At 42.7% G+C, this 21,463-nt stretch overlaps 2 protein-coding genes across 6 annotated transcripts in view; one reads left to right on the top strand and one right to left on the bottom strand.

The window, feature by feature from the left end:
* Nucleotides 1-16,757, top strand: part of ALDH5A1 (aldehyde dehydrogenase 5 family member A1) — a 43,638-nt gene extending 26,881 nt beyond the window's left edge. Inside the window, exons 9-11 of one of the 2 annotated variants that reach the window (XM_053602064.1) lie at nucleotides 2,038-2,096; nucleotides 3,343-3,523; nucleotides 9,764-16,757. In XM_053602064.1, the coding sequence (XP_053458039.1) occupies nucleotides 2,038-2,096; nucleotides 3,343-3,523; nucleotides 9,764-9,806 (283 nt within the window). In that variant the 3' untranslated portion in view covers nucleotides 9,807-16,757. Of the gene's footprint in view, nucleotides 1-2,037; nucleotides 2,097-3,342; nucleotides 3,649-9,763 lie in introns of those variants that run through there. The other variant, XM_053602065.1, reaches the window with a different exon arrangement.
* A 142-nt stretch (nucleotides 16,758-16,899) lies between these two features.
* KIAA0319 (KIAA0319 ortholog) overlaps nucleotides 16,900-21,463 on the bottom strand; it is a 109,659-nt gene continuing 105,095 nt past the window's right edge. For 3 of the 4 annotated variants that reach the window (XM_053602048.1, XM_053602051.1, XM_053602049.1), the window contains 3 exons: nucleotides 19,105-19,196; nucleotides 18,252-18,403; nucleotides 17,078-17,251 (listed from right to left, as the gene is read on the bottom strand). In XM_053602048.1, coding sequence (XP_053458023.1) covers nucleotides 17,213-17,251; nucleotides 18,252-18,403; nucleotides 19,105-19,196 — 283 coding nt within the window. In that variant the 3' untranslated portion in view covers nucleotides 17,078-17,212. Of the gene's footprint in view, nucleotides 17,252-18,251; nucleotides 18,404-19,104; nucleotides 19,197-21,463 lie in introns of all 4 variants that reach the window. The other variant, XM_053602050.1, reaches the window with a different exon arrangement.

Raw genomic sequence — 21,463 nt, 5'->3', positions numbered from 1 at the left:
CTTTGGTTTATTCATTCTATCTCTTCATCTATTCCTGGTGTCCCTGAGAGTCCTTCCCTTCATCTGCCACCTTATTAATTTATTCTTCACATATATCCGTTCTGCTAGTTCAACATACACACCACGTTCTTTATCTCAACAGTATTTTTTCCATCCTTCCATCTCTAGTTCCTCCCCGTGATCGGCTCTTCCTGCTGCATTTTCCTCCCTTATTTTGCTGTGGATATTTATCCTTGTCTTACATTTTTATTCTGTTCCACCGTTTCTGCCTCTAGGATAGGTTGTGCTCTTTTATCTTTCTCAGTCTTGGAGTTCCTCAGATGTCTTACAGTTTTCCCTGGGGGCTCATCTTTAGTCCTTTGAACTGTTAGCAGCCTTCGATTATAACATCTGCCATGGGATTGTAGTAAAAAGCATAGGCCTTAGCTTGTGCTTCTTCTCGTGCATTTGGAGGGCAAAGCATTGAGCGCCAGGGACAGAGCCTGTAGTATTAAAATCCAGTCTTAACGCCACTCCCCCTACCCCAGGCCTCCTTGGCTGCTGGGGTTTTCTGCAGTGCCCTCTGTTGTCACAGGCTGGGGAGAAGAGGCTCCTGCTCTGCTGCTGGGTGGCCAGTGTAGCTCCAGCTGCCTGAGCTGACCCTGCTGCTCTTCTGCCTCACAGCAACCTGGCATTGATCCAGGGATGCAGATGTGGAGGCAGGAGCGCCTGAAGCTCACAGTGTGATGGGACAGGTGCAGCCCCACCTCCAAGGCCCCATAGAACTGTTGCCGTGTCCACCCTTCACGGGTGGCCTGAACTCTCTCCCACTTGAGGTCCCCCTTGGCCCCAGGATCCAGCCACCTTCTTGGCCCCCAGAAGTGTCTTGCATTTGGAGGGTTAGCTGCTGATTAAAGTTTTTGACCCATGATTCTCTCTCTCTTCCTGCCGGCATCTCCAGCATTGGGTTCTCAGAGAGAGCTGGCAGCTGGCACTGACTGTGCCATCTTGTCCAGGACCAGGAAGCTTTTGTATCATATGCTCTACTGGCCTTGTCACTATCTTGGTAATGAAGCTTATTTTTATTCCACCCTTGGGGACCTGAACCACTTGAAGAATTTTCATCTTTGTTTTAATAAAAACATTATGCCTAAAATGCTAACTAGCCATTGTCAGGAGAAGCTGAAAGGATGCAACGGTGGGTGTTGCAGGCCATTGGAGTTGACTTGGGTGTCCATTCAGGCTTTGCTCCTTCCCTGCGTTCCCTTAACTTAGCTTTTCTGAGCCAGCTCTGCTCCATCTCCATCTGCAAGCCCTGCAGAGTGACCACTGGCTCCTGCTGCTGGGAGACCTCTGAATTTAGAAATTGGGCTGCTTAGAGCCCTTTGGTCTAGTTACAATTCTGGAACAAATTAAAAAAAAAACAAAAACATGTTCTTTTTTTTTTTTTTATTGTTTGGGATTCATCGAGGGTACAAAGAATTAAGTTATACTGATCGCATTTGTTAGGTCAAGTCCCTCTTATAATTCACATCTTGTCCTGAAGTACAATTATAAAGCCAGAAGAGACCACATGGGGCTTTGATGCACTCCGTCATTTCAGGGAGGAGCAGACTCCAAGCACCAATGCATTACTAAGCAGTAGTAAGTGGTAGAAGCAACATTAGAAACCAGGCTGACCTCCCCTGAGCAGCTTGCTTTTGGCTTCATTATGCTTGCTTCTAAAGTATTTGTTCAATTATTGTGTATTTGCAGTGGGTACCAAGCACAGTAATCCTTTTTTAAGGGATTTTGTTTGGTATTCTGGATATGCCACAGTCCCCTGCATGTTGGCCTGCTTTTTAGAAGAGACGAAGCCAGTTTTGCTTTGAGCGGGCCAGCCTTCAACAATGAGTTATCCTGGAATCGTGCTGTTTTCTTCTGTACTCTGCCATTGGATCTCTTTGCCAAACTCTGGGTCATCCCTTGCCGTTATCTGGGAAACAGATCAGAAGAAAGCTGGTTTTCTTTATTCTCTCCCTTAGAGATTTTCCTTACGTCCTATTTTAACCTTGGCAGGTTCGATACAGAGGAGGAGGCTATTGCCATTGCTAATGCAACTGATGTTGGGTTAGCAGGTAAGTGTCTGTCCTTACTCGGTAGCAGTCATGACTGTTGTCTCAAGCTAATGCCAGACTTAGCCTTTTAAACGTCTCCCTAGGTTGTGAGAAAGAAACTTCAATGGGGTGTTTTGTTGCTTTCCAAAGAGCCAGGGTGGATTTGTGCAAGGAATTGTTCTTTTGCCTTGTCCCCGTGACACACATTTTGGCTCTCTCTGGTTAGAACGGGGGTGTAGGGGCAGCCAAGGGGAGCAGAGAGAGTGCAGATTACTCTTGGTGAGAACTACACACATCTCAAAGTCCCGTGTTCTTAGCAATTAATGCCCAGAAACTCCCAGTGCTTTTTCTTTTATTTTGCTCAGTTTCCACAAGGCTGAAGAGGAAACCCTGGGCCTCAGCAGTGTGTGTCAGGGACAGTGAAAGGAGTGACGAGCCTGTGCAGAGGGTGCCTCACTGAGTGGCTGCTCTTCTTTCAGTTTGGAGATGGCCACCGTGGCCACAGTTTGTACCCTGTAACCCTGAGAAAATTGTACGTTAGCATCTTCAGTGAATGAACTACTGAGGGAAATACAGGGATATGTGAGGCACGGCTGGAGCTCACAGAATCTGGGCTGAGATATGTGCACCTGGGCTTCTACAACACCAAGTTCAACATTTGTGTCTTTTCTTCTGGATGGAATGAAATGATGGTGGAGGACGCGATGGCCTGAACTAGGCCATCAACAATGGGCAGGATTCTGGCTGTGCAGAGATCAGAGGAGGAGATTATGAGCAGAGGGGACCAAGGGAGATCAGAGGCAAAGTAAGAGAAGGATTTGGTTGAAAAGTTTGAAGAAGATGGTTGATGATTGGCATGGTAGAGGGTAAAGCTGAAAATGTTGATTAAAACTGCATTAAATAGGCTTTGAATTCCCACTAAAGAGTTTAACCTTATTTTATGGATAACAAGTAGTTACCAAAAGTTTAGGCAAAAAAATCATGTGAAAATGTAACAGACGTGCAGGATTGAATAGTCAAAAACAGGAGCTGGGTCCTCATAGGAGAAGCAAGAGCCCTGGTGAGAGTGGAGAGGGAGCAAAAGATGATTTCCAAAGGTTCTGAGTTGGAGAAGTACACAGGACCAACTTGAGCTTTATCTGAGAACAGGGAGGATTCCAGGCCCGACTGACTAGACAAATTGTCATCATTGGTGTCCTTAGCTTTAGACATGATGTCTTGAATGAATATTCTATATGCCTTATATTTCCTTACATCCCTATGACAGGTTATTTTTACTCTCAAGACCCAGCCCAGATCTGGAGAGTAGCAGAGCAGCTGGAAGTTGGTATGGTTGGCGTCAATGAAGGACTGATTTCCTCGGTGGAGTGTCCTTTTGGTGGAGTGAAGCAGTCTGGCCTTGGGCGAGAGGGGTCCAAGTATGGCATCCATGAGTACCTGGAACTCAAGTATGTGTGTTTCGGAGGCTTATAGGATTCTCCAGTTCTGTAAAGAAATAAAACAGGAGGCTAACCTAAATATGTAAGGACATGCCATTAATTGCTTTAAATAGACTAATAGTGTGTCAGAATTAGGAATTTTTCAAAACTCATCTAGTCCTTATAATCTTAAGCAGGTGTAAATCCTACCCCCCACCCCCTTACCTAACTAGGGACCAAAACATGCCACATGCCTGTGGCCACAGACTCCAGGAGAGCCAGCAGCTCCTACCGAAGCCCTGGCTGCCTCAGAGCAAAGCGTACACATGGCAGGCCAGCCCCTGTGGGCCATCACAAAGGCTTGATCACTGCCTGGGCATTGGCACAGCCATCTCCCACATGGCTATAGAACATGGGCCCAGAGCGCTTCAGAGGAGACCCCTGACTGTGACTGACGGGTAGGTCAGGCATCACAGCACCCCTTCCCTGCCATCTGCCAGCCCAGTACTGAAGACACTGTGTATCCAGAGGTTGAATTAATGATTTTTTTAAAGAGGTTTGAAATAGCACAGAATTGCCTGGCTTCTGTGAGAAATGAAGGTGTACCTCTCCTTGTTTGGGGGCCATTTTTTAAAGTGAAATCTTCACTGTCCTGAATTTACCACTTAAAGATTGTATTTTCATTTCTATTCTGCTCACCACTTCATTATGTTTCCTTTTGGAGAGAAGTGGAGCATTAAGCAAGGAACAGCAGAGTCCGCGTGGTGAGACCGAAGGCTCCTGGGCACTTTGCGGGGGCCCTTCAGTGGCAGCCTTGTTGCCATGGACGTGTGTTCCGCATCTCCCCTCCCATGTGCAGAGGGGAGGGTCTTATTCAGGCCTCACTTAGCTTGATGGGATTTGTGAGTCTGAGAGAAAGTGAAACTACTTAGCAAAACTATGAAAATTCATAGTACGTGCAGAGGCCATTGTTCTAAGCAGTGCCGCTCAGCTCTTCCCTTGTGCACTGGCAATAGCTTTGCCCAAATGAGGGGAGGCCGGTGCCCACCTGCCCAGCCCGCTGGGCCCAAGCCAGTGGCCACCACATGTAGCCCGCTCCTCTGTCCTGCTGTAGTGCTGTTCCTTCCCCTCAAAAAAGCACTTTTACCATAGTCATCGCAAAAGGAAAAGGGATTTGCTTAATTGCCAATGCACTTTGTGAAAGAGACCTGAGACCTTGAATTTCAGGCACCTTTTATCTAATAAGTTTACAGTTCTATCATTCAAATAACACAAAAAACAAAACCCCTCCGATTGGTGTTGCCTCTGACTTTGAAGGAAAAACTTCAATTGAGAATAATGGCTGTCCTGGCCAAACAGGTGGAGATAACGTGCCTTCCTTTCCGGTCTGTGTGCAGACCCCACTCACAGTCTGTTCGGGGTCGTGGAAGGAAAACGTGGTTGAATGTAGTGCTGGGTGCAGCCCCCACTGAGCCACTGGGCGTGTGTGGTTGAATAACGAGATTTGGAAGGTCCCTGTGGGCACAGGGATGGCTTCCAATCTTGGAGGTACCTGGCTTGTGGCCTGCATCACACTAGCCTGACTCCCAACCTCCCCCAGGAAAAGGAGGAACTGAAATTTGCCTTCTAGTGACACTGCCCAGGCCCCGTCAAGACTCACATACATTTTGACAGTTAATTTCTGCTCTTTATCTGTATAGTTTTCAGTTTATCTGTATAGTTTTCAGTTAGTTTATGTAACAGTCTAATTACTTAAGGTTTAGGTATATACATCTTTTTTTTTATTGAGAATACAAACATTGGCTGGGCTCAGTGGCTCATACCTGTACTCCTAGCAATCTGAGAGTCTGAGCCAGGTGGATTGTTTGAGCTCAGAAGTTTAAGACCACCCGGAGCAAGAGCGAGACCCCCATCTCTACTAAAAATAGAAAAAACTTGCCAGGCTTTGTGGTAGAAGCTTATAGTCTCAGCCAGTCAGGAGGCTGAGGAAGAGGATCACTTGAGCTTGAGAGTTTGAGGTTGCTGTGAGCTATGACACCACAGTACTCTACCCAGGGTGACAAATTGAGACTCTGTCTCAAAAAATAAAAATACAAATACAAATGTGCCCACATTATTTTTTTAGAAGCCTAAATTACTGCTACTGAGATGTGTGGAAAATACTTTCCAATAAATTTTTAACTTCATAGCCATGAGATTCTTTGGCTGGGTGGCAGATTTTGAGTTTTCTTGCATTTGGCTCACTGAGTACTAAATTGAAGGACAGAGACTTCATTGTAATAATCAAATACATATTATTTAGTAAAATGGTTTTGGGCTGTGGGAAGAAAGACAAATATTTTTAAATGAATATTTTTTGTTGTTTTTTAATAAAGTCATTATGTGTAATAGATGAGTTTTTTTTTAAGTGTATTTTACCATATGAAATAGAAAAAAAACATTAGACCAGGGTTTGACAAAACTGGTCTGCCGCCTGTTTTTGTAAGCTAGGAATGGTGTTTATGTTTTTTAATGGTTGGGGAAAAGATCAGGAGAAGAATAATATTTCATGATACATTGGTGTTATATGAAATTCAGATTTCAGTGTCCATTAATAAAATTTTATGGCAACATAACCACACCCAATCATTTCTGGTATGGTGTGTGACTGCTTTCTTGGAAGAGCTGAATAGTTGGGACACAGACAGAAGCTTGCAAAGCCTGAAATATTTATGATTTGCCTCTTTAAAGAAAAAGTCTGCTGTCAGCCTCTGCTCTAGACCAAAAGGGAGTTCTTAACCTTCCCGTGTTTATCAGGCATTAATTCATTTTATTTAACACCCCCATAAAGAAAGTACTTTTCTAGGCATTGCTACCACAAACTCTCAGCAGGAACGTGCCAGCAATTGTAACGCAAATAAAATTAACCAGATAAGGAGAGTCTGCTGGCCTTGAAAAAATACTACTCCATTTACTTCCTCCAGCTATGCAGGGATTCTCATTTAAAGAGCTGATGGCATCTGTTACCTTCATCTGTTTGAGTGGCTTTTAAATATGATTTAATGTCAAGTGGTGTTTGTTCTTCCCATGCCTGCCTTTATTCTTACAGAGAGGCTCAGTGAAAAATGAAGATTAGAAGCAAAAGTAAACACATCTATGTATTATTAACTTCAATTATGAACTCAAAATTGTGTCACATGATTTTTTTCTCTGAAGATTGGATCCTAATGTCTTAATTACTCATGTGCAGCTATTTTAAATAGCACTTTACTTGAATAATATTTATGCTGTGATTGTCTTCATGCTTACTGTGTGAGATAAAACTTGAGAATAACTGTAGTGAGAAATGTATAAATGTTTCATTTTTTAAATGTGGACATAACTCATTTTTCTAGTTTCTAGTTTGTGTGTTTTGGTGTCTAGGCCACAGAGTTGCGTGTGTGTTATTAATAAATGTCGAATTAACAAAATTTCCTATCCCTGTGTTGAGGTGTCTGGTTGTGGGTTTTTTTTTTTTTTTCTTGCCAGGTCATCATTTGAGTATTTATTGGATGGTATTAGACCAGTTGGATGTGTATAGTGTTTCCTCTCTAGAGAGCTGTAGATAGTGCACACCTTGGTCCAGAAGCCAGCGTGCGAAATGATGTATCCCAGTACCTGGAAGTTGGTCTGCCCAGGGTTCTTGCTCATTACAGGTTTGCTGAACTGAACTGAGAATTCACCTGGTTGCAGGGGTGTCTGCCGCAGAAAGGGGCATACTCCAGCTCTTTACCAGCTCTTTAAAATTAGCCGGTCTCTTTCCTACATTCTCCATTGCTATCCATTATGCACTTTTTTCAAGGTATTTTATGAATTATAGAAAAGTATGAAACTCTACTATCTAGATACAACCACTTCTCATTATTTTAATCTTACATCTTATATTTTCATCCAGTGTTTTTTTATATGTTAAGAAGTTTCATGTGGTCCCATTGAACCTGGAACTGTATCAGTAAGCCTTTAACAAAGGTAAGGTTTCCGCTAGAAGAAAGAACAGTGTCAGCAGATACGTATCTCCTCTTGTCATTCTGCTACTCAAGCATTTTTTTAACCTGCTTTTGATTTTTTTTTTTTTTTGAGACAGAGTCTCACTATGTCGCACTCAGTAAAGTGCTATGGTGTTACAGCTCACAGCAACCTCAAATTCTTGGGTTTAAGTGATTCTCTTGCCTTAGCCTCCCAAGTAGCTGGGACTACAGGCTCCTGCCACAACGCCCAGGTATTTTTTGGTTGTAGTTGTCATTGTTGCTTGGCAAGCCTGGGTTGGATTCAAACCCGCCAGCTCCAGAGTATGTAGCTGGTGCCCTAGCCACTGAGCTACAGGCACTGAGCCTTAACCTGCTTTTGATTTTTAAATTGCTTTGTTACCAGAAAAAACTATCCACTTACCTCTCAATTTACATGTGTGGCCTAGGCCGCCTCTTAGAAGGAAATGGATTGTCATCATCCTGGTTTTTTTCCCTATCTTATTATTGGTAACTCTTCACCTGGTACAGCTACTTTATCTCTGATTCAGCTTACTGTTAAGTTAAAAGGCAAATCAGTGTGATTTTCATTAACCAAGTCTGGAAAACTTGTCCGGAGAAAGAACAACTCCTGTTTATCTTTGCTCCATCTGAGAGTGTTGAAGGCCACAAGCATGTTCTCCTTGCATGTGATATGTGTATTTATAAATGTTCAGAAGTCAGTGGTCTGCAGATTTACCTATAATCCATCTATTTGTTCAGCTAACTAGGAAGGACTAGCCATAATTTAGAACATAGACAACACCCCTGCCCAGTATTTTAGTGGACACAGGTGTTTTTGCAAACGTTGTCTCGCATTACACAATCATGCATTGCTGAATAACTGGAATCCATTCAAGAAATGCATCGTTAGATGAATTTCTCATTGTTGAACATTAGAGAGTGGACTTCCACAAACTAGATGGTACAGCTTACTGCACACTGAGGCTCTGGTATGGCCTTTTGCTCCCAGGCAACAAACCTGGACAGCAGGTTACTGTACTGAATACTGTAGGCAATTGTGACATGATGGTAAGTATTAATGTATCTAAACATATCTAACCATAGAAAGGGTACCAAAAAAAACCCAGTGTGAAAGATAAAAAATGGTACACCTATACTGGGCACTTACTGTGAATGGAGCTTGCAGGACTGGAAGTCACTCTGGGTGAGTTAGTGAGTTAATGGAAAAGCCTAGGACATTAGTGTACGCTACTGTAGACTTTATAAACTTTGTATACTTAGGCTACACTAACTTCATAAAAAATAGTTTTCATCAATAACAACCTTAGGTTACTCTTTTTTACTTTATACATTTTTTTTTTACCCTTTTCATTAAAAACCTAAGACACAAACACATGAGCCTAGGCCTACAGGGTTAGGATCATCAGTATCACTATCTGCCACCTCCACATCTTGTCCCACTATAAGGTCCTCGGGGCCAGTGACAGGCATGGAGCTGTCATCTGTTAGCAGTGCCTTTTCCTTGAATATTCCCTGAAGGACCTGCACATGGCTCATCTTTGGAGGTATCATTCACCAGAAATACTGGTTTGTTTCTCTTTTGCATTATAGATTTGCTTGTGAGCAGATGATACATGTTGAATGTTCCTCTTTAATAGTGAAAACCTTTCAGTGTTGGGGGTCCACATTTTCAAATATTTTAGGAAGCTTGTGAAGGTCTGCAAAGCGTCTACTAACCTTCACTGTGAACTTTCTTGAGGGTTCTTTTCCTCCTGCTGCAGTTTTCTTTGCATGTGTTCTTCCAGATGTCATTTGTACGCTCCTTGGTGACGTCATCCCAAGCCCAAGCAAATCCTTGCTGCAGGATTGTATATGCAGAATGCATAGACGTCATCCTCCCAGAATTGCATCAGTGTCTTTTCAGGGGCTTCCTCATTTGCAGCAACACCCTGGGCAAAGGTCTTCTACTAAGTGGGCCTTAAAAGCTGCTGTAGCTCCTTGATCCATTGGTTTAATCAAAGATGTGATGCTAGGAGGGAGAAATACCACTTTGATATTGGGATGAATATCACCAATAAAAGGGGGGTGGGAGTTTTATCAACAAGAAGCAAAATCTCAAGTTTTTGTTAAGTGTTGTTGCCATCAGTGAAGCAGGTCCTTGAACAGCTTCCATCATTTGTCCTTGTTCTTCAGGAGCATGGTGATAGAGGATGGGACATGCCTGACTGATGACAGTAACCACTGATTTCCCACCTTCACAGTCCTTAAACCCTTTTGTTTCTAGGTCAGTCGCTCAACATGACCCCTTACATCCACAGCAATATTAGCTGTGGATTCTGGATGACTAGAAGCCATGATGAACAAAACAAAATGAGGTTAAATCAAGCTCAAGAGAAAATACTGCAATAAAGAAACTACACGAGATTCATGAGGCTGTTTCCAGCATAACATGGCAAACTGTTTTATGGTGAACTTTTTTTTTTTTTTTTTTTTGAGACAGAGTCTCACTATGTCGTCACCTCTGTAGACTGCTCTGGTGTCACAGCTCACAGCAACCTCAAACTCTTTGGGCTTAAGCAATTCTCCTGCCTCAGACTCCCAAGTAGCTGGGACTACAGGTGCCCGCCACAATGCCTGGCTATTCTTTTGTTACAGTTGTCATTGAGTTCAGCTGTCCTGGGCCAGTTTCAAACCTGCCACACTTGGTGCATGTGGTCAGTGCCGTAACCACTGTGCTACGGGCACTGCCCTATGATGAACTTTTTTATAAGTAGAATGAGTACACTATAAAATAACAAAACTATAGTACAGTAAATACATAAATCAGTAATACAGTTGTTAATTATAAAGTATTATTACTGTACTTAATGGTATGTGCTGTAACTTTATATGATTGGCAACTCAGCAGGGTTGTTTACACCAGCATCACCACAAACAGGTGAGTAATGCATTGCACTGCAACATTAAAACAGGATGTCACTAGATGACAAGAATTTTTCAACTTCATTATAATTTTATAGGACCATAAGTCATATGTACAGTCTGTCATTGAATGAAACATTATGTGGCACTTGACAGGCAAGGCTATATGCTGACGTCTGCTGTAATAAGATTTCATTCCTCAATGAAATCTTTCATTCCTCAAAGAAAGCTGACCTTTTCTCTAAACTCAACTCAAAAAAGGGAGGTGCTGTGGACCGATTAGAGAAACAGTAGTTTTACTTTTTTCTTTTTAAAATTTGGTCTTGATTTTAATAGAGATATTTCTAGTATTTCACTGTTAATCATAGACCTGGCTTTCCCCCTTAGCAACTTTTAAATTTTAATATTGATATAACTGTAAACTCATAAGAAGTTGCAAAAAAAAAAAAAAATGCAGAGTCCTGTATACCTTCCACCCAATGGTTAACATATTACATAACTAATACTGTATGAGAACCAGGAAACTGACACCTGGTTAATACAGACCTTATTCTTATTTCACCAATTTCTGTGTGCATTCATGTATGAGTTTATGTGTAGTTCTACCCAGTTTTATCACATCAGTAGGTACAGTTGTGGAGATACCACCACAATCAAGACAAACTGTCTCGTCTCCACCAAGGAAATCTCAGGCGCTGCTTCTTCATAGTTGGTTCATAGCAATATCACTTGGCAGGGTTGGTTTTTGTTCCACTTTTCACTTAAGTATAATACAAATGCAAAAAGGATATATAACTGAATAAGTGAACAGCTCCCTGAATTCTCAGAAACCCAACACACCACATAACCAGCCCCCATAGCAAGAAATAATCCCGCCAGCCTTTTCTGTGCCCCTTCTGGAATAACTGCTTTGTTTTTCAGTGGCGTCATTGGGCTACAGGTCTCTCTTGAGGACTTAATGTTTGGAAATATTTTTTTCCTTTAAGATCTCATTTTTTCTTTAAGATCAATAAGGTAACACTTCCTTTCGGGAACCTTTAAAGAGTTTTGTGCTGAATTTTAGGTTGATTCAGCGTTATCTCAGTGTGTTAGTTTGCGAGGGGCTGCCATGATAAAATGCCAGACTGGATGGCTTAAACAAGAGAAATTCATTTTCTCACAGTTCTGGAGCTGGCAAGTTGGAGATGCAGGTGGCAGCAGATTTGGTTTCTCCTGAGGTCTCTGTCTGTGTCTTGTAAATAGCCGTCTTCTCTGTGTCTTCCCGCGTCTTTCCTCTGTGCGCGTGTGCTCCTGGTGTCTCTGCAGGTCAGATCTCTGTACACATGTGCTCCTGGTGTCTTCTGCAGCTCCTGGTCACTTCTAACAGGAACACTAGTCTGACTGGATTAGACCCCATTCTAATGGACTCATTTTACTCATTGTAACTTAATTACTTCTTTAAAGGTCTCCAAATACCTCTGAGGTACTGGGGTTAGGCCTTCAACATATGAATTCTGAAATAACACAATTAATTCAGCCTGTAACATCAAGGAACTAGTTTTTAAAATTCCTTTAGTTTCGGTAACAGAAAGTCATCATGGTTGAGATTATAAGGATTTGCTGTGTTTTGCTAAGCCTCATTTTGGTCTCTCAGTAAACTAATACAAAACTCTTACAGGACTGAGGGTGATCCAGAGCCGCTTAATTAGTTTAAATACAATAGCCCTGTTCCCATTGCCAGCATCTCAGTATCTCAACAAGCATTTACTTCATGAAAGTTGCTCACAGAGGCCCAGTGCCGAGGCTTGCACCTCTCATCCTAGCACTTTCAGGAGCTGAGGTGGGAAGATCACTTGAGGCCAAGAGTTCAAGATCAGCCTAGACAACAAGGGGAGACCCTGTCTCTATTTTTTTTTGTTTTGTTTTTGTTGAGACTGGGTCCCACCCTATACCCTGAGCAGAGTGCAGTGGGTGTGGTAGCTCACCGCAACCTCAGACTCGGGCTGCGGGCACCCCGCTGCCTCAGCCTCTGGAAGCTGCTGGGATTACAGGCGCTGGCTGCCGCGCCCAGCTGGGTTTTTCCATTTTTTTCATGAGTCAGGGTCTCACTGTAGCTCAGGCGAGTCTCGAACTCCTGAGCTCAAGCGATTCTCCCTCCTCAGCCTCCCACAGTGCTGAGATTACAGGCGTGAGCCACCGTGCCTTGTCTCTATTTTTAAAAAGTGATTGTCTCATTCCAAGAATAGGCCATGTGAGCACACAGAGAAGATCCAGGAAGAAGGCCCTCACCAAGACCGCAGTCAGCTGTCAGGTGGATCTTGTATTTTCCAGTCTCCAAAACTGTGAGAAATAAATGTCTGTTTAAAAAAAAAAAGAAGAATAAGAGGCGTTGCTAATAGAGTGAGTTAAACAGCTTGGAAAGAAGGGAACTTCTTAATCGAGACATGTAATACGGACACAATTTTTATGGAACTTTAAATTCAAGCTAATCTGTAGTGATTGCCAGGGGAAGGAGAGATTAAAAAGTATCACTAGGAAACTTTTTGCATGGCATACTTATTAGCTTGACTGTGGTCATGGTTTCACCTACCACATTGTACTTTTTAAGTATGTGCACTTTATTGTGAATTATGCTATTTTTAAATGGCTTTTATTTGGTCAGAGATTGCTAAATAGAAGTAAATAAAAATAAAATGGGTTCATTATTGATAAAAGCTAGCTTAGGGATATGGTGTAAGTACATTCTCCTGAACCTCATCAACAACTACTACCACCACCACCATACTGAAGGCCTCACCCAGCAGGGGCAGAGCGACCCAAGCAGAGGCGAGCAAGCAGGCCTAAAGGAACATGCTCAGTGCCTCCCAGACACGTTCCTGCAGGGGTGGGGAAGTAGGGAGTTAGTCTAGGCGTCTGAACATTCTTTATGTGTGTCAAGGGCCAGAGAGGAAATATTTTAGACTTTGCACAAAGTCCCTGTCAAAACTATTTGACTTGTAACACAATAGCGGCCATAGATGATCATAAACGAATGAATGTAAATGTGTTCCAATAAAAGTTTATGTGCACAGTTGTGAAATTCATATAGTTTGTGTTACAAAATATTTGTTTTCAACCATGTGAAAACATAAGAGTCATGTTTTGGCTCCTGAAATATGCAAAAAACAAGCTGGGAGCAACATTTTGCTGACCCACACTCAAGGAAATCCCTCTACAAGGAAGCATAAAGAAAACACAACCCCACCACCACCAAGTAAGCAATGCAGAAAATCCAGACACCTTTATTTAGATTAGTACATATATTTAATAGTGTCAGATTAGAAATGATACCTTGTCAACATACGGGGGGAAACAATATATTTTAAAAACTCAAGACATAAAACAGAGTCCATGATAGACTGGGCACACAGAGGAACAGTAGTATTCCCCTCTTCCCTGTCCACAAGGATGGCATCATTGGCAGGTTAAGTGGTACACTGGATTTTCTTGCCTTGTTGGATGTTTTTTCAGGTTTTTTTTTGGGGGGAGGGGGTTAGGGGCGAGGTTCTTACTCTGTCACTTGAGCTAAAATGCAGTGGCATGACCATAGCTCACTGCAACCTCAAGCTCCTGGGCTCAAGGGATGCTCCTGCCTCAGCTTCCCAAGTAGATGGGATTACAGCTAATTAAAAAAAAAAAAATTGTACAGATTGGGGGATGACTTTCACTATGTTGCCCAGGCTGGTCTCAAACTTGTGGCTTCAAGTAATTCTCCCACCTCAGCCTCTCCAAGTGTTGCGATTTCAGGAGTGAGCCACAGCAACAGCCAGGGATGTTGGTAGTCAAACAAATAGTCTCTTAGTGCGATGGGTTTAAATCCTCCTATCAAATCTAAACCAGCAACTAAGAGTCTTGTTAAGCTGCTAGCCTTATAAATGCTCCCTCCTATATTCTTGGGCCCATTTTTTTCCATCAATCCAAATCTCTTAGGCTCTTTATCTCCCAAAGAACCTTACTGATAAGTGGTACATGATGAAGGATGCTGGCCAGTCACTCCACCCTGTGCTATGGTCTTCCAATAAAAAGTGGGATAACGAGATGACTCACTTTCTGACCACTACTGTGATGTTCAATTCCTTCTGGAATCAAGGATCAGAGCAGTCAGGCTGAGATGGCCAGGCACAGAAAAGGAGTGGCAGAAGCACACTGCACATTTGGAGGGAGGGGTCCAGATGCGATTTGACTGGCGAGACGAGGCAGGCAATCTCTCCTTTGTCTTTTGCTCTCTTGGGACCCATCATAAAGGATTTCCTCCTACCTCTAGGAAGAGAACTTTCAGGTGGTCCGAAAGGTCCCCGAGAATTTGCCCTCCTTTGGCCTGGGCAGGAGTTCTTTAGGTAGAGGAAAGCAGGACTTGTAGTACTTTACAGTTTAAAAAAGATACATTCAATTCCCAGATCCACTACTTATTGGCTATGACTTTGGGCAAACGACTTAGCCTCTGCAACATGAGAGTAATAGCATCCTCTTCAAGGTTAATTACAGGATCAAATGAGTATGTAAGTGCGTCTATTATCTTCACAAAGGGATAAATGTTCACTCCCTTCATCCTTATGCTCGATGACTTCATATTTGGACTGGCATCCTCAATGCCAGAAATTTCCAGTTGTGCACAAAAATAAGATAATCCTGGTTGCCAAGTAGAGTAGATTCTAGGTTTATGAAGCTAAATACTGGTGTAAAAAAACATCACATTTTCCTTCTAACACAATAGACAGTATTAAACTGATTAGTGCCGACATAGTAAAGAAATTTTTAAAATGACACTCATAAATTTTTCAGTTCTGCCATTCCCAAGTACAATAATTAAAAAAAAATGGTACTAAGAGGAAGAATATTCCTGGAGATGACAAAAACACCTGAAAGCTTCATTTTTTTTTTTTTAAGAGCCCATGGGTATAAACATTTTCTCTATCACACTTGCCTTGATGGTTTAAATGCCTTGCTTTTCCCCTTAATCAGCAATTGGGTTCCAGTTTTCCCCATGTGTTATGCAAACATTGTGGAAAGTGATGTTGTTCAAGTGTGATCACACTTTTTCTTTTTTTTTTTTTTGAGATAGAGTCTTGCTCTGCTTCTTGAGCAGCAGTTCTCAACCTGTGGGTCGTGACCCCTTTTTAACAATGAAAATACATTGCGGCATTAGGAAGGTTGAGAACCACTGAGCTAGAGTGTAACGGTGTCAGCTTGCTGCAACTTCAAACTTCTGGGCCCGAGGATCATCTTACCTCAGCTTCCTGAGTAGCAGGGACTACAAACACTTGCCACCGTGTGCCGGTAATTTTTAAATTTTTTATAGAGACATGATTTTGCTGTGTTGCTCAGGTGAGTCTAGACCTCATGGCTTCAAGCAATCCTCCTGCTTGGCTCCCCAAAGTGACAGAATTACATGTCACAGGTGCAAGCCACCACACCTAGCAGGTGTGGTCACGTTAGATGCCACAACACTGCTTCTCCCTCTCATCTAACCTTCCTGCGAAGAACATAGGGGCACCACCAAGGCCACCAGCCTCAGGACCAAGAACCACCGTGAGCCAGTCAACGTGACAGGCTACAATTAATTCCACTTAATTGATCCAGAGTGGATTTTTTCACATGTTTGAAATAGCGTTTACTTGGTAGAAAAATTGTTTAATCAATAAATGTATTTTTTAAACATGAATTGAGCATGTCTACATGCAGTTATTGTCATGGGAAGTATCTGCAAGGGCCCAGAGTCTCCCGACCTCATTAAGACTTTGTTTCAGAATCTGGGAGCATAGCACAGTTGCTGAATCCTTGTCTCTGTAAATAGAAATCCAAATGCATGGCCTACAGTAGGTACTCAATAAATGTTTAAGGAATGAACCATCACTTCTGTGTTTAATGTAAACTGGGGCTAAGCAAGGCCTCAGTGAGGTTTTTCTTAGAGAAAAAAAAGATAAAGAATGATAAAATGCTACCTTTGGCTTTTGACCTACAAGGCATGTAACTCCTCCTTCCTTTCTATTACCTCAGTTCTTAGAATATAATTCTTAACTTCTGTACTGCCAAGAGCTGCTCTCCAGAGACAACATAGAAGGGGTGGTTGGCCATAGCACAGGAGTAAAATGGGAGGGCTTTGCTTTGAGTTTCACTATGAGTACAGAAAACTTGCTGCACAGAAAACCCTCTGGTCACCTACACCCAAGAGGACACATGCCTCTTAGATAAGCTAATTTAATATACACAGCCATCTGACTCTGCAGGTCCTCTGAGACAAACCATGTTTAGAAAGTTGTCCTTAAAGGCAACCACAGCTACTAAGAGAGAAGTCAGGTCCCCATCCTTAGTTAACTCACCTTCCCTGAAGGTCTATAGATAGAAACAGGTGTTAACCTTTATTTTAACCAGAGCAATGTAATATCGTAACAGCTACAAAAACACAAAACTCTTTTAAGTATAGTCCTTAGCATTTTACCCAGCCTACATTCTTATTAATAAGCATCACAGTTAAATGAATGATGTTTTTGTTTTGTGCCAAGAAAACAGTCTTTTAATATACATGGCACACCCAGCCACTGTGAGACGATGTCAATGAGCTATCCTAACAAGAGTCAGTTTTAACTTCCACTGACTGGTCCTGGATTCAAGGGTGCCCGTGGGGTCCCTGCGTTTTACAGCAGACCACTCCATTATCTGTCCTTTGAGCAGTAACTGAAAGAAGCTCCATTTCTGACAGAGCCATTCATGGAAATCTTTGGATTCCCCCTCTCCATCCTTTCTCGGCTGAAGATTGTGTCCTGGTCACTGTCAAACTCAGACTCAGACACCATCAGACTGGAGTTATGCTCTGTGCTCCGGTGCTTGATACCTGTAGAGAAGCAGACAGAAGCCTCTCAGGAGAAACACTGGTGTTCGCTCCCAGCTGCAGATCATGTGAGAGCAATGGAGACATGCTCCCTGCACCTTCAAAGCCATCTTATCCACAACACAGAAGGCGTTTTGGGTTTCCTAGTGAGAAATAATGAGGGCTTTGGTGTCACCCCTGGGCTTGAGCCCCAGCTTTGTCACTCATCAACTGTATGAACCTGAGCTTTCAGTCTCCTCCTCTGTGAAGTTGGGAAAGAACAAAGCATCTACCCCCTGGGCTTATGGGGAGGATTAACTGAAACAGTACATGTATAAAGCTCTTGGTCCAACATTTACCCCCAGAGTGATCACCCAATAAATTAAAGCTTTGTGATTTTACTATTTGGTTCAAATACTTTTGGTAGAATTTTTCATCACTGGGGTCAAAGTAAGAGAGAGAACAGGTATAAGATCTCTGCTCTCAAAGAATTTAAAGTGTCTATCCAAGGATTCAAGACAAACTCCTGAGTAGATGGCTCATGACAAGCAAGAAATTAAAAAATAAATCTTAACAGGAATCAAGAGAAAATAAGCACAAACCTGTATCTGGGACTGCCTTGGAGGTGTGTTATGTAGATGGGGTTTGAAGAAAGAGAATTTGGACAGGACAGGAGAAGGGCATGAGGCATGCAGAGGCACCCAGAAATATTTAGAGAAAACAAGTCTGGAGCAAATGATTCATGTAGGGAATAACAAATGAGGGTCTGGAGAGGGAGAGAGAGGATGGGACCTCATGAAAAGGTACATGAATACAAGGCAAACCATGAGGTTTGGAGAGGAATGACATTATAAACATGTTGTTCTAAGGTATTAATAAAACCACAGTGTGCAGGATATGGCAAAAACAGAGCCCACTGGAGAGTAGACTATAGACACAGAAGCTGCCATGGTCTGAATGTCTGTACCCCCAGATTCATGTGTTGAAACCTAACACTGAAGGTGATAGGACTAAGGGGTGGTACCTTTGGGAGGTGATCAAATGGGATGAATGCCGTTACAAAAGAGCTCTGCAGGCTCCCTTGCCTCTGTGAGTAGGGCCCATCTATGAGAAACTGGTTGTCACCAGACATTGAATCTGCCAGCCCCTTGATCTTGGACTTTCCAGTCTCCAGAACTATAAGAAATAAATATCTGTTGTTTATAAGCCACCCAGACTAGGTTTTTGTTATAGCCGCCCAAATGGACAAAGACAGAGGCAGTGCAGGGTAGAGGAGCAGAGCCCAGCTCTGGAGCAGGTGACCTGCTCCAATCTGCCTTTGGCACTCACCAGCTCTGCTACTTGGGCAAGTTGCTAACTTCCCTTTGCCTCAGTTTCCTCTTCTATAAAATGGGAATAATCATAGTACATAACTCATAGAGCTGTTGGTAGGATTAAAATTAAATGGAGAAAGTACTTTGAAAGTAACTAATACATATTAAACTTTAAATACCTGTTAACTATTCTTGTTATTACTATTAGTTCAGAGGTGAGATTGTAAGGGTCTGAACTAGGTGGTGATGATAATGATGAGCCCAGAGGGCAAAAGACGAGGCAAGATGGGGCAGCTAGAGTGAGGGTAACAGGAATGGGGGTTCTATAAATATAAATGGGAATGTCAGAAGGATGAGTGAATTTTATGAGAAAAGTAGAAGAGATGAGGCAACCTAAAGCACTTTGAGCCCTGATATTAAATTATGTGATGCAAATGGCAAGCACTCAATCAAAATGTGCTATCATTTATTTTTCCTGTTAACCCTAGTTAACCCGAGTTAACTGTCAGGCAAATACCTGGATTAAATAAAGGTACCAGAAAATCATCCTGCAGACTGTCTTACCATACTTGGGCCTTAGTTCCATTCTTTCCTGTTCATCCATATTATCCAGGATGGTGTACTTAGTTTTTTTCCTTATTTTAGTCCTTTTTCGTCTGAAAGGAACAATGAAAATCTCAACTCAGATTCTCAGAAAGGTAACTAGAATCCAGTACTTAAAACACAAGGAAGACACTACAGGAAATGTTTTGCCTTATCACATAATAGCTGACATCTTTCATTAAAGAAACACACGCAAGGCCAGGTCAGAGTTCACTAGAGCTTAAATACATTAGGCATCTTGAAGAAACACATCAGGGTCATGATAGCCACACCACTATCATCCACCCATCTGCAGCTCTCAGCTAAGCCTCTGGATGTGGGACCTTTAGAGCAATCCTTGCCCCAGGGAGCTTTTCCCAAGCCATGCATAGTAGGTAACTACTGTCTCATATGGCTTTAGGAAGACTTGTTTGTTTTTTGAGACAGGGTCTTATTTTGTCTCCCTCAGTAGAGTGCCATGGTGTCACAGCTCACAAGAATCTCACACTCTTGGGCTCAAATGATTCTCTTGCCTCAGCCTCCTGAGTAGCTGGGACTATAGGCGCAGAAGACTTACTGGGATTTAGGCCTTGAAGTGCCTGTGCCTGGCTCTCTTCGACCACTCTTACCTGGGAATGTAATTACAAATAAAACTAAAATAATCTATAAGTCACTTCTGAAAAATGGGGATTAATTATGATATACCTAATTTTAATCACATCTTCTTTGGAGAGCATTTATAGTGTTTCATATAAAAAGAGACCTGATGTCCTCTTCTAAGGACTGGAGGAATCACTTTCCCTATAAGTTTCTCTGAAGAAGGTTAAGCAAGAGGCTCTGGAGGATTCAGACAATGGAGCAGCTCAGGGGCTTCTTGGAGGTCAACCCCATGGAAAAAGGAAAACTGAGAAACCTAAAGCAAAAGTTCTCTTTGGTTGTATCACTGCCTCATTTAAAGTTTTAAATTTATTTAAAAAGACTCAGAGTAAATTGTTGCCTCACAAAATAAAAACAAAAACTACAATTTGGGGGGTCTTTTTGTTTTGTTTTGAGACAGAGTCTCACTCTGTTGCCCTGGGTAGAGTGCCCTGGCATCATAGCTCACAGCAAGCTCAAACTCTGGGGCTCAAGCAATCCTCTTGCCTCAGCCTCCCAAGTAGCTGGGACTATAGGCACCCACCATGATGCCTGGCTAGTTTTTCTAGTTTTAGTAGAGACAAGGTCTCACTCTTCCTCAGGCTGGCCTCGAACTCCAGACCTCAAGCAATCTACCTGCCTCTGCCTCTCAAGAGTGCTAGGATTACAGGCAAAAATCTACAATTTGTACTAGTATATTTCTAGAACTGCTTTCTCTACTGAGACTTGTGATATTATGATACGTATTGCTCTTTGTTCATGGTTCCTGGCTGATAACTCCCAAAGCCCTGGGTATGACGCTGAGTGCTTTAGGCCTCAGAAGATGATCAGAAAACAGAGTTTCTCATTTTGATGTTCTGCCCTCCTTTCACTTGCTCCTCTTTCTCCTCAAAGCAGGCCTCTTTGTCTGCCTTTCTGTCTTGGAGCTGGCCATAAATTCTCTGACCTGCCTTGTATGATTATAGGTCCCCATTCCAGCAGGAAAGAATGCCCCATACCCAGGAGGAAAGAGTGGCCGCACAGAGGCCAGGAAGAATTTGAACAGACAGAGCCTGCCGGGTTTCCCCTCTCAATCTATTAGAGCTAGATCAAACCCTTTTTGTCCTGTCACATTTCCACACAGTTGGCAATCATGCCTATCCAATGAAGTCACCATAAAAGACCCAAGAAGATGAGCTTCTGGATGGCTGAACACAAGGAGGTTCCTGAGGGGGATGAGCCTGGGTTGGGGTAAGGGGGAGGATGAAAACTCCGTGCCCCTCCCACATACCTGGCTTATGCATTTCTTCATCTGTAATAGGCTTCATAATAAATTGGTAAACAGGTTCCCCTGAGTTCTGAGAGCCACTGCAGCAAATTAATTGAACCCAACAAGAAAGCTGTGGGACCTAATTTACAGCTAGTAGGTCAGAAACATGGGTAAAACAACCTGGGCTTGCAACTGGCATCTCAACTGGGGGGAGGGGCCAAGCCTGGGAACTGAGCCCTCAACCTGTGGGATTTGGTGCTATCTCCAGGTAGACAGGGTCAGAATTTAATGGGAGGACACCCAGCTGGTGTATGTTTTAGAATGATTGCTTGCTTGGTGCATGGGGAGAAACCCCCACACATTTGGTCACGGAAGTGACCCCCATATGGGAAGAAACCCCCACACATTTGCTCACAGAAGTCTTCTGATTACTGAGTGACAGAATAGAAAACACAG

The sequence above is a fragment of the Nycticebus coucang genome, chromosome 9, assembly GCF_027406575.1.
Source record: "Nycticebus coucang isolate mNycCou1 chromosome 9, mNycCou1.pri, whole genome shotgun sequence".
Lineage (NCBI taxonomy): Eukaryota > Metazoa > Chordata > Mammalia > Primates > Lorisidae > Nycticebus > Nycticebus coucang.
Note: the sequence above shows the minus strand (reverse complement) of the source record. Positions and strands in the feature narration are given on the sequence as shown.